Source organism: Drosophila albomicans, chromosome 2R (assembly GCF_009650485.2).
Source record: "Drosophila albomicans strain 15112-1751.03 chromosome 2R, ASM965048v2, whole genome shotgun sequence".
Classification (NCBI taxonomy): Eukaryota; Metazoa; Arthropoda; class Insecta; order Diptera; family Drosophilidae; genus Drosophila; species Drosophila albomicans.
In genome coordinates this window covers 31,446,186-31,459,653 of record NC_047631.2, presented here as the reverse complement: position 1 = coordinate 31,459,653, position 13,468 = coordinate 31,446,186, and the positions used below count along the sequence as shown (strand labels likewise).

The 13,468-nt window shown below is 36.5% G+C and overlaps 1 protein-coding gene across 1 annotated transcript in view; it reads right to left on the bottom strand.

The window, feature by feature from the left end:
* The window catches only part of LOC117574267 (uncharacterized), a 44,302-nt gene that overhangs the window by 29,410 nt on the left and 1,424 nt on the right, over positions 1-13,468 (bottom strand). Inside the window, exon 2 of the mRNA XM_034258007.2 lies at positions 8,318-8,721. Within this exon, the coding sequence (XP_034113898.1) occupies positions 8,318-8,721 (404 nt within the window). The remainder of the gene's footprint in view (positions 1-8,317; positions 8,722-13,468) is intronic.

The following is a 13,468-nucleotide window of genomic DNA, read 5'->3' as shown; positions in this document are numbered from 1 at the left end:
CATTGGACACACGAGTGCACTTAATTGTGTTTGTGTCTGGATGCGTCATAATGACCATCCGCCAACTGTCGCTGCTGCTGCACGAATGCTTCTGGAAAGTGAAAGCGGTTTAAGAATATTGTTTTAAAGTGCAGCCAATGAAGAGCGAACATTGTGCGACTATCTTTGAGAATAGTGCCAAAAGTTTGTACACCCAACAGTGTAGTATATTAAGTTACAGATTAACTTGATTACATTTAGTTGCTTTCAAATAGATGAACTGTTCTGCTCTGTTCTGTTCTGTTCTCTTTTCACATAGCCTATTAGTGAGTACTTCGCAATTTTCATTAAAATGCTATGCGACACTCGTTTTGTTGTTGTTTCTCTGTGAGCTGCAATAAATCTAGCCTGCAGCTTGGTCCACGCTGCCACCTGACATTGTGTAAAAATAATTACTGCAACGGGGTTCTGAATGCATGCGAGGCGACGCGAAATCGAATTACGTAATGCCAACGCAGGGGTCACACTGTAATCAACTTGTGAGAGACGCATCGGAGGGGAAATGCAGAGAAATGGGATGAAATAGCTTTGTGGGTGGGGTGGAGGAGAAAAGTGGGGGAGAGAGAGAGAGAGAGAGATTGTCATGGCTTGGTCAGGCGCGTAAACAGCAATCAATCATGCGAGCAAGCGAGGCTAAGCAACAACAAGGCAGCAACAACAACAAGCAGTAAATCAACAGTGGAGGAGACCGTCAACTGCTCTCAATTCGCATTGCAGATAACTCAGAATTTTAACTATTGTTTATGATTTTAATGGCTTTTTACACTACGCAACAGAAGCAGCAGCAGCAGCAGCATTATAAATGGTGTCTGCAAATGGTGCCAAACACTTTAATTAGTTTTAAACGTTCTTCCACTTGACTTTAATTTGAAATCAGTTCATGTTCTACTTTCATCACTAAAATTGATGACCATGAAAGATGTGCAAACATTGCAAACAATATTTATATGGATTATGGTAATAGTAGTAGTATATGTCTAAACATTGTCATCGAACTATTGATGGCCATAAGCTCTCTCGGTTTAGTTTGTTTGGTATTTATTGGCAGTTGTTGCTTCAACTCGGAAGTCATCATCGTTATCGGCCGAGCTTCCGATGTGATTGTCACTTGTCAAACTTGATTGAGTGAAAGCAAAATGTTCGGGCTCCATGTCTGAGCTGGCAATTGTTAACTGCTTGACTAGCTGACTGACAGTCTGACTAACTCACTGACTGAGTGATGAAGCGAAGCGAAGGCCACACAAAACGCATTGCTGCAGTTTCTCTGTTTCGATTCTCATGTGATTTGCCTTGCGAGCTGAATCTAAAGCTGAATCTGAAGATAGAGGTGGAGATGGAGCATTGCAAATTGATAGATAAATGGCAAAGTCGATCAAATTACATGCAGCGATTGCTTTTGCCTTGGCAAAGATGTGTCCCAGGGGCTTTTCTTTTTGCATTTGTTGACGCATCGGCATTAATCTTCATTAAATGTGTTTTTGCATGTTCTCGCTGGAATTAAACGCTTAGCAATATTTAGTTAATACCCGCACGCAGACAGCACGCATTATTTATTTACGTTTTGAACTCTCTGTCTCTCTCTCACACAATTCAAAAATGGGGTCAAACTCAATTTGCCGTATTAAGCCATTCAAGCGGCAGCAAAGCGACCAAAACAATCGTTGACTGGCCACAGAAAATTGAGCACACAGAGAGTTGCACTTCAGATACCCTTCGTTGAACTGATGCTGCAAAAGTATCATAACTTTATTACAAACACAGCAAACCCTTTGCCTGAAGGGCAGCGAAAGCCACAAAAGTTTAACAAAATGCAGCAAAGTTACAAAATGTTGTAAATTGCATGAAATGGATATGTGTGGGGTAAAAACAAAGCAAAGCATAGCGCAAAAAATGTAAGGGAGAGAGAACTTTCCTCACTCGCTCCGCTCTGGCACTTCAAATTCAATGACCATTATGGAAAACTAAGACCGAAATGTGTTTGATGCGGGTTTCCTGTTTTGTTTGCATTTATCGTGCGTGGGTGTGAGCAAACTGTGTGTGTGTTGTGTGTGTATTGTGGAATGCAGCATGGTGGAGTATTTGCTCTGCTGCATATTGGGTTAGAGCAGAGAGATAAAAGTGTTAATAAGTTCGGGGAACTTCACTTGAAAAGGATAAACAAGAGATACATTTTTTAATCTGTTCTGTAAACTACACTTATCAATTAATGTTTGGAAGGATAAAAAAGAGATAAACATTTCAAGAAGTTCTAAAAACTATGTTACACAAATCAATTAATGTTGAAAATGCATGCTGATTCCAAAAAGGTTTATTTCATTGTCTAATCTCCAATCATTAACAACTAATTTATTTTCTAGTTTTCTTAATAAATTCTGAATATTACGTTTGTTGATTAATGTTGAAAATGGAAACTGGTTAGAAAAATCAAATCGATAACAACTATTGCTACTTTGTTGTCTAGTTTGATTGCTAAATTCTGAAAACTACAATTGTCTATTAGTATTTGAAAGCACACCGAAGGCGTTTATTTTTATTGCCTTATCATTAAATCATTAATAATAAACTGCTACTTTGTTGTTTATTTGTTTAATTCAAATTTGAATTTGCATAACATTCGCTTGTCTTATTTTAATCTTCAGTTGAATTGGTAACTTAGATGAAATATGTGAAGGTTGCGGATCGAGAAAACACTATGTTATACTTATGAATTAATATTGTTAAGGATGCTGATTAAAAAAGGTTGATTTCTTATTAAAATCTTAAATCATTAGCAATAAACTACTTATAAATTATTATTAGAAATGCATACTGATTTGAAAAAGGTTTATTTCTTTGTCTTATCATCAAATTATTAACAATAAACTGCTACTTTGTTGTCTATTCTTTTAATTCAAATTTGAATTTGCTCTAGACTGGCTTGAGTCATTTTGATCTTCAGTTGAATTGGTAATTTAGATAAACTATGCAAACGTTGCGCTGAGAGACAATGCTTAATGCAAATTGGAAGCTGGCAAATTGGTTTTTCGCCCGTTACAGTTACTTATTTCACTTGGTACTGCAGTCGAACAGGGCGTATGCGCAATGACGCTTAAAGTGCGCTTTCGCTGTTGCTGTCGCTGTCGTTGGGTGCTTAAAGCATTCAATGTGGTGCGCGGCATTCGCAATGCGTTCTGTTTTGCTTTCAATCCCAAGGCGATTGCAGTATTTTGCAAATTTTCAATTCTCTGCGGAACAACTGAGCGACAAACTGCAAAACGCTCGTTTCGTTCGCTGTTCTCGATGTTGTCGTTGATTTAGGGCATGGCCGATGCTCGGTGGACCGTGGACCGTGCGGCTGTGTGGCTGTGGCCCTCGGTAGGTGTTATTGGACTCGCAGCGCATAAATATTGCACAAGGCGTATAAAAATCACAGTTAATTGCACGTTTTGTTACTTTGTAGTCCAGGGTCATCTCGGCTTTTATGTGCATGTTATTTAACGCAGCAGCTGCAGCTCAGTTTTGGCATTTACTTCATATGCATTGCATACTTTGCAGCGCATCAACTGGACTTTGCTGCCTCTGTTCTCTGTTTGTTTCGTTGTCAATTAAAAACACTTTTATCTGCTACATTGTTTTGTGTTTTGTGTGCACGGCATGAAACGCAACTCGTATTGAAGCTTAGCTGAACCTGAAGCTTACAACTGTGCGGATCGTCGCCTGGTTGCGGTTTAATGGCCATGTGTGTCCCTGTGTGTGTGTCCACGTGTATGTATGTGCGTGGGTGTTGTTAGCACTTAAATACTTACATGCGCTTAGTTTACTGCAGTTTACTTTTATGTGCTTCCACTGGCAATTTAAAAAACGCAACTTTAAGCCCTGTGAAACACTCTTTTTCAGAAAAGTGCCTCTCTATTTGTCGAGTGCACTTTGCCAATTATTCTAATTCAATTTCCGGGAAAATAATATTTTTTTCCGCATTGACAATCAGCGCAACTTAATTCAATTCCGTTTGTTGCGCCCCGCGCATAAAAACAAAACCAGAAAAAAAACAACAATTTAATTAATTCGGGCAACATCAATGCATAAATTAAATTGCTGTTTTGTAATTCCGAATAATATATTTCTCTATTTATACAGCGCAATAAAGTGAACAGCAAGTAAATATTTTAGCGGCGACTTAATTTTTTATGCAGGATATGCAAAAAAAAAATAAGCTCGAAAAAATGAAGCAGAATGATAAATACTTGACTATGAGACTGAGCTGAAATTGTGGTCCATTTGGCTTAGGGCTACATAGTTTTATGCTGCTTGTGCAGTTTTTTTTGCGGTCTATTAAGGTTTCCCTTTTTATACCCGCTACCATTGGGGTAGAAGGGTATAACAAGTTTTTGCTTGAAGGATATGTATATAGCATTCTGAAGGAGCATTATTTAACTCCAAAATCAGCGCCAACTGGCTAGATGATATATTCATATGCACACTATAGTAACTTTATGACTCCTGAAAGTTTTGTTCGATCGTATAAAAATCTTAGAAGTTAAGCAATAATTTCATCTGGTATATTTGTTACTCTGGTAAATTATGAATGTAATAGTATATATAGTAGATATACTAAATATAACATTTATTATATATTCTTAGAATGTCTGAACTTAGTTATTTTAGTTGACAATCTGGTACTCTGTGGTATGAATGTAATAGTATATCATTTAGTATATTTTTAAAATATCGAAACCTAGTTCTTTCGGTTGACAATCTAGTATATTTGGTACTCTTTGATATATATACATATACTAAATATATAATATAGTTTAATTTTAGTATTCATCGGAATATTAGTTTGGATAGCGGGTGAATCACAATGGAGCACATTCGTGTGTAATGTAATGGTATGTAGATATACTAATTATATCATTTATTATATTTTTTAATTATCCAAACCTAGTTGTTTTGGTTAACAATCTAGTATATTTGATATTCTTGGTATATTCTGAATACTTTATACATATACTAAAAATATAATATAGTATAATTTTAGTATTTTTCGGTATATTCGTTTGATGCATTTTAAGAAATATGTATACCGCAATGATTTCCATTTATTGAAAGTGGATAGCGGGTAAATCACAGTGGAGCAGATTCGTCTGTAGCTTCCTTACTTTCTTTTATTTTGTTTGGTACACAGAGAATATTCTACGCAAAAGTGCTGCATAATAAAGCTGCGGCTGAGTGAGATAATTAAGAGAAATTGTTAATCTTCAATGTCAATCTTCAATGTTAATCTTAATTTGCCGTCCATGCTCCACGCTTAAGTTTACTACAAGTTTCATCACTTTCTTTATTGGCTGTAAACGCTAAGCGAACATACATCATTATATCATTATTGGCCACCAACAAGTTTCAAGTTTAGTAAGTTCTCTTTAAGGGTTTTGCTGCAGTCTCGAAAAGCCATCAAAAAAGCTTGAAATTTGCAATTTATCGCGTGCTTTTTAGCAGTCGATAACAAGTCCGCTCAAGTGAGTGCTGTGAGTAGTTTTGTGCTGCATTTGATGTGTGCATTTGCATTTGTTTAATAACTTTCACTGTTTGCTCTTTGGCAGTCGCCTTTGTTGAACGACGCCCCCTACGCTCCTCTCTTCGTTCCGCTGCCTTTGGCTTTGTTGCCTTACAACATTACCATAAAACGAAGCTCAGTGCTCAGTGCTCAGCTCAGCTGGTGGCGCCAAAAGCGGCGCATAAAAAGCAGACAGCTGCCAGGCTAAGCAACATTTTTGTTTATGATTGTGCAGCACTTTTATGTTAACTCTACAGAAAACGAGAGCACACCCAAAGAAATGGAAAGCTGAAAACACACAAAGACAACAAACGTGTCACCTATCGGCTGGAGGCAACAGCAACAGCAATGGCAATGGCAACAGCAACAGCAACGGCAACGGCAACGGCACGTGCCTCGGCTCTGAAGGTATTTGAAATATGGGAATTTCAGTTTTTTTTTTTTTGCCATTTTTTTTGTGCCTCGTATTTTTCTGTTTTTCGCACGAACACCAAGTCCATTGCCATGGCAGTGTTTGCTCCTGTCTCAAAAGCTGCCTTCTCTCTGCCCTCCCTCTCTCTTTCTTGCCTTGTCATGTCCTGGCTGCTGAGTGATTTAAATGCTCCGGCAGGCAACAGCTAACGGCCATTGGAATGCATAAAAATCAGAAATTATGATGCTTTAACATTGTGAAATATTGTTGCACGACTTGACTGCACTTTGCTGCTTTTGCTTTCATCAATTGCAGCATGTTGCCACAGTCCATTACCGAGTCTATATAACCATTCTCATTTTCCTTCACAGTCGCATTCTCCTATCTTTATTCCCATTATGATCAGCTTTGCTATTTCGTTGGGCGATTTGCATTTGAATTGTATGCATTACATTTTTGCCTTTTGTCTACCACTGCTATTTCATTGTGCTCTCTCTCACTCTCTATCTCTCTCTCTTTTGCTATTTATCTTGCAGCTTTTGGCTTTTGTCTAAGCTGCATACATTTCGCTCTGCTCATTAAAAAGCAATGGCTCAATGTATAACTTTTGGCGTTCTACTCTCAGAGCATTCTGTCAGCATTTCTGTCACAATTTGTCAACACAAAATGCGACTTTCGCTTCAAGTTTTCATTAATAATATGTCATCGTTCTCAACAAGTTTTACAAGACTTTTTAACATTTGTCAGTCAATTGTCGAAAATTTTCTGCTCATAAAATATGCAAACAAACAAAAAACACAAAAAAACAAAAAAACGAATGAGAAAATTCTTTGCAAGTTGACTTTGTGACAGTTGCCAAAACTTGGGAACGCATTTGAAGTCTCTTATGGAAATTCTATATGTATGAGTAGTCGTAAATTTTAGGTGCACTTTGACACTTGAAGTTAAGTGTAAATAGCAGATTGCAACAACAACAACAAAAAATAACAGTGACTGCTGCAAATTCTTCTGCAGTTGCCACAAAAAGTAATTTCATGCCGTTACCGAAATTTTGAGCAAAGCAATTTTGTTGTAACATATTTGGGGTAAAAGCCTCTCCTCACTCCTTGCTCAACTCTTCTACGCTTCTCCCTCAGTTTGTTTGCCATTTCCGTGCTGAATTTGCAGCACCCTAATTCTCCACAGTTCTCGTCTCATTTCTCTCCCAGCTCTCTCTCTCTCTCTCTCTTTCTCTTTTGCTGTCTCTCTCGTCTAGCATCAACTTGATGAACTTTGCTGGCAAGAAGCTTGTTAGAAAATTGCAAAATTTGAAATTTTGGCTACAAAATGCCTGGCGGTCAACGTGGTGGGTCTCAGATTCGCCCCTGGGGTCGGGTTCCAACAGTTTAGTTCATCTAGCTGGCTGCCAGCGTTGGTTAATTAACACACACAGTTTGGCAATTCGTTTTACTTCAAGCGGAAGATATTATTGCTGAAGAGAGCTCATTTTTCTTTTTTCTTTTTGGCTGTTGGTAAAGAGCGCACCCCAAAAACATTGTGCAAATAAACAGCAAACATTGTCGGCATGAATGCATCAATAATTTTATAACCCTAATTTAGAATGGCTTCAAAATTGGGGTTATTAAATTGCTGCAGCTGCAACTATTTTATGTGTCAATTAATTATTTCGAAAGCTGACGACTTTAACTTGCAAAAAAGGAAAGGAAATAATTTTAGGGATACGATTAATTTATAATATTGCGTAAATGTTTTGAATTAGATTTTTGAAAAATGTTGTTAAAAATGTTTTTGATTTTTTAGGAATGCTGCTTATTAAAATTAAAAATCTTTGTAAATTACGAAGAAAATTATTGCTAGGAAATTAGATGCTGTAGATAATAAGAAAGAATCAATTCATTAAGTCTAAATGTTTTCAAATATATCATATGTTCGACAAACATATTTAATTTAATCAGAGCTCTTAAAATTAACAATAGAAAGTATCCTAAGAAAGAAATAGGGAATTATTAATTTTGTATATTTGAAGAAACAACATTTGCTTTTAATCTGTAAATACTTGTTTCCTACATCAGAAAGATGCTTATTATTAAAGTGCAAACTTCAGAAAGAGTATAAAATAAAATCGTATGCAATCCCGCCAATCTTTGAGTCCAAACTTTTACTCCCGCAGCTGTTTAATTATTATCGAACCTATGTTCTGCAGATTGTCGATAGATAAATTGAAGTTTGTTTTTGAAATGGGTTCTATACAAAGTGAGTTAGTTACCTTTGTCAAACTCAATATCGGAATATTAAATCGGGAAAAATGCGAATGTTTTTTTTTGGGTACTTACTTTCATGTGAGGACAGGGCCAGAAGACGACGCTTTTATTATAATCGTGAGCAAGTTGTTCAGCCAGTTGATGACAGTGACCCAGGCTGCGGGTCAGCGAGTGTTGTCCCGAGTGTTGTCCCGCCTCCAGTTCAAGCTGTTGTTGTTGTTTCTTAACTTGCTGTGCCGTTGCTGATAAAATGTCTGCTGACAACTGTTTCATTTGGGTTTCTTGTTGCTGCTGCTGACGTTGCTTTGTTGGGTCAACGCCATCGCCATCGCCATCGCCAACGCTTTTGCCATTGCCATTGCCGTTGCCATCATCATTGTAGTCCACGTCGGTGTCTACATTAATGCCCGCATTTAAAGTCTTTACAACGCTCGTGTATTTGGGTAGCTCGAGTAATTTAATGAAGCCACTTAAATCTGTGCGTCAGCAACGCCATCATCATTGGGGCAACAGCACGAAAGGAACAAAAAAAAAATACATGGAAAGAAAGAAACATTTTATGTAGCATATAAAAAGCGTTGCATATTTAAGCCCTTTGTGTGTGAGTGTGTGTTTGTATGTGTGTGTGTGTGTGTGCTTAAGAGGTAAAGCAACAGTAACTGCTGATGAAGGCAGTAGACTAGCAACGTCTGTCTGCAGCTCTCTTCGAGTGCTTTTGAGATTGCCAGCATTGCCTGCTAACTGTAGCTGTAACTGTAACTGTTACTGACAAGTGCTATGAGTTATAAATGCCATGATTTACATGATGCCCCAGCCATCTTATGATAAACTCGTAGTCCTTGTACCCCAGTCTCGTGCAGAGAGCTCTTGATAATTTAGTTGCCCTTACAAGCAACTTAAGCCAAGTGTGAAACGAATACGCTTTGACAACTTTGAGCTGAGCTGAGCCTTAAGTTAACTTTCGAAATCTTTAATTATGGCAGATAAAATAGATTATTTAAGATACAAACTAATTCCACTGTCAGACAAATCCTTGCCATCAGGAAATGTAAATTACACGTACGAATTTCAAATATTATTAAATGAAACGTCTCGCTAGCAGCTTGAAGGTGCTGAGCTGAGTGTTAAGTTGACTTTTGAATAATAATGAGAGGCTTTATACATTTAAAATATAAACTAATTCCACAATTTACTCAGTCTTTCCTCTCATATTGATAGCTAATTGCGTTGGTTGACAATCTTATATATTTGGTATATTTAAAATGTAGTGGTCTATAAATATACCAAATATTAACGTTGATAACAAATATAGACTTTGGTATATTTTAGTATTTTGAATGTAGTATTACATAGATAAACCAAATATAGACTTTGGTATATTTCAGTATTTATTGGTATATATATTCGGTATCTTTCAACATGAATACCGCACTGTTTTCCTCAATCGAATAAATAAAACAAAATAAATTCCTCTCTTTACTCAATCTGTCAATCAAATCTTTCCTGTCATATTGATAGCTAATTGCATTGGTTGACAATCTAATATTTTTGTTATTTTTGGAATGTAGTAGTATATAAATATACCAAATATTAAAGTTGATAAAAAATATAGACTTTGGTATATTTTACTATTTTGAATGTAGTAGTGCATAGATAAACCAAATATGTATATATCAGTATTTTTTCGGTATATCAGTTGGTATATTTTAAGATTAATGCCTCACTGTTTTGCTCAATCGAATAAATAAAACAAAACAAATTCCTCTCTTTACTCAATCTGCCAATCAAATCTTTGCTGTCCTGTTGATGGCTAATAAAGTTAGCAGGAAATGTAAATTACACATATGAATGCCAAATCTCATTAAATGACAAGCTCCATTGAAGTTTCGCCTGCAGCTTGAAGTTGCTTTTAAACTTAAGGATTGGTCGTAAAACTGCATTCTAGTTGTACTTGTTGTTGTCTGTCTCTCATTGCGGTTTCATATCATTCATCAGCCATAACATCTTGAAGTCCTTTCGCTTTATTTTGATAGCCAATAAAGTTGCATTTTCAAGATAAGCTCGAGATGCCAACATCATTACGACGAGCACAAGCAGCTAACCCTTGCATATAAATACATTTCTCTTTTTATTTATTTTTATTTTTCTTTATTTTTATTTTGCCCGCTCTCGAGTCTTGCATAATCCATTTTGCAGGCTGGCAAATGGCAGGCAAAGCAAATGCAGAAACCTGGCAAGTTGTCGTTGTCGTAAGTCGTAACTAGTGCTATATCCTATATATTATATTCTAGCTGGAAGCTACACAGCAGCCACCTTTTAATTTGTCGCTTTTGCTGCTGCTGCTGCAGTAGTAGAGGTAAAAGCGATCCATGGCAATACAATTTATACATTTGTCCGGCCTTTTGTGGAGAACTCTGAGGGTAAGTCGCGTGGGCACAAACTATGAATATTTGTGGTAAAGGGGAGACACAGAGAAAAAGAGAAAAAGGGTCCAGGACAATAAGTTACCGAGTTTTGCACATGTGCTCATAAATTGCGGCAGAGCTGAATGAGGATAAACTAACTGCAGCATATGCAACTAAAATCAATTTCAATATTTTGCAACATAAAAACATGCCCGACAGCTCACCGAAAGAATGAAAGAGATAGATAGTCGAAAGAGAGAAAGAGAGAGAGATGGAGAAATTACGGCAAATAGAATTTATTTTGCATGTGGACAACGCAATAGAAAGAAAGAAGTAGAAAGTAGTGCAAGAAAAAAAAAAAAAGAAATGGCAAGTTACGAGCTTGGTTTGAAAATTGAATTTCTTTGTCCTGCACTTAAATCAATTTGAGTGTTGCAACTTAATTTATTTGATTAAAACCTCAGTGCGAAAGTGCAAACTTTTATTTATGACAACTAACGGTAGATTGTTCAAATTAAAGATATCAAATTTAAACTTTTTTCTTTCGACATGCCAAATACAAATTTTTGTTGTTGCAATTGGCGAAAACTTTGGCGCCAAATAAGTGAGCACTGCGCAAGTTTTGCCCAACAAGAAGTTCTTCAAGGTTCTTCAACATCAGCTTCTCACCCATGTACACACACACACACATACATATAGTATAGTATAGTATAGTTTAGTGTATACTCTCATCCATGTTTACTTCGAAACTAACTAAAAGAAAGCAAATTGAAAGAATAAAGCAAATAGCCAGACAGACAAACAACGAAAGAGACACAAAAAGTGATGGAGAGAGAGAGAGGGAGAAGTAGAGAGACTTGAGTATTAGTCGCAAATTAAAGTAACCAATTTGAAGTCTGGCCAAGTTTTTCCTTTTCCCCCACAGCGATTTCTGGCAATTCATTTATGGAAATAATCGCAATGACATAAAGCATAATTTGGCAATCAACTTGATAAGTTCAAACTAAGTTCTGTTGCCAGTAATTGTGTTGCTTATTAAATGTAATTTCCTTTTCAATTTAGATCAAATTTATTTGCCATCATTTGCAGAGAACTTTTGTAGCAATTATTAAAGTTGCTTTGCAGCTTTTATTGTATTTTAATATTTCTCTGGCACTGCAAGTGTTCTACTTTTGTGCTCAACACTCAAGTTCCTTGAGCTCTGTCAGGGGAAAAACATCATAAAATACTTGCAACGGTCAAAGTAAAAAGGACCGTTGCCATGGACTTCAAAATGCTTGGATTAACTTTGTAGAAGCGGTCGCTAAAATAAAATAAATATACTCATAACTCAGTTGCAGTTTTGCCCATGAAGTTTTCGAGCGGAAATTGTAAGTTGTCACTTGCCAGGTCACAGGCCAGAAATGTGTTCGACCCCCTGACCTTCTCTCTCTCTTTTGCTCTCTCATATTTATGACATCGATGGCCGATGGAGTGTTCGGAATGCAAGGCAAGGAAAGTCCTTGCTGCGCGCCTGTAATTGATGGCAATGTAATTAAAGTTGTAAGCACACAGGAAAACATAGAAAAGCGCGCAAAGTACGCGCTGCTTTCAGTTTGACGAAACGAGGCAAAAGCCAAAGAAAAACGGCCCAAGAAGTGGCATCAAACTCGAGAACTTCTTTCGCTGCGCTTTAATTAGTTTAAATAGCGCGCAAGAAAAAAGCTAAATTATTTTTCTGCCTTTTTTTTTGTACTCGTAAGTCTGCGCATAATGCATGCAAATTGAGTTTGCTACATTTTTTCTGCCTTATAACTTTATTCTAGGAAGTTTCTGTTGAATTTGCTTAGCTCTATTGCAAGTGAAACACTTGACATTCATAAGTTAAAGCAAGACTTTTTATTGGCTTTTTACTAATTGAGTTTTATAGTCGTCTCAGCTTGGACTTTAATCAACGTAAAACGTATCGAAATTTTATGCCATTTTTTAATTGTTTTTCTCTTTTTATTTGTAGGGTTTCCTTACTGGCAAATTCAGTTGGAATTCAGTTGAATTGTGGTAAGTTGAGCTGCAGTATGACTTCTTTTATATTGCAACTTTTGTAATTATAAAACTAGTTATTAAATTGAGTATTTAGTTAGTTATTGAAGCTGTATTTCAATTTGTTACTTGTTGTTTGTGCTAAACTAAACTGCAGTTTGTCAAATGCCAGCTGCCAAATGTAAACATTTGCTCAGCTAAACACCTCAATCAATTGATTTAGCTAAAACAATCTAAAACTGATACAAACTATTTTTCAATTTGAGAGAGAAGCAGAGAGCAGACAGAGAGAGAGAGAGAGAGAGAGATTGAGTGAAATCAGTGATAGAACGATGTGTGAATTGAAAGGGATTTGGCAGACTAATAGCAGCTGGGAAAACCAAACAAGAAAACCAAACGAAAATGTGAAGGAGGAAAACTGGCGAAAGGGCCTACAGAAAATAAACAGAATGTGGCAGTTTATCTGCTGACTGGTCAAATTGAGTGAGTGTGTGTGTGTGTTAGTGTGTCCGTCTATATATATTACACTAAAAAAAACTATTTTGTAAAATCGAGAAGATACTTCTTCAAATTCTGAGATATTACAGAACATAATCTCTAAAAATACCAATACTAGATTAGGTATACAAAATTCTCGAATCAAAGGAAACAAGAAAGGAAGCTGCAATCGAGAGTGCTCGAATGTGAAATACCCGCTACCCAATTTTTATAAAATCAAAATTGTCTGGTTTTAAAAAATACCAAAAAAATATACCAAATTACCTCAATAATACCAAATCTTCTGCATATATTTGGTACT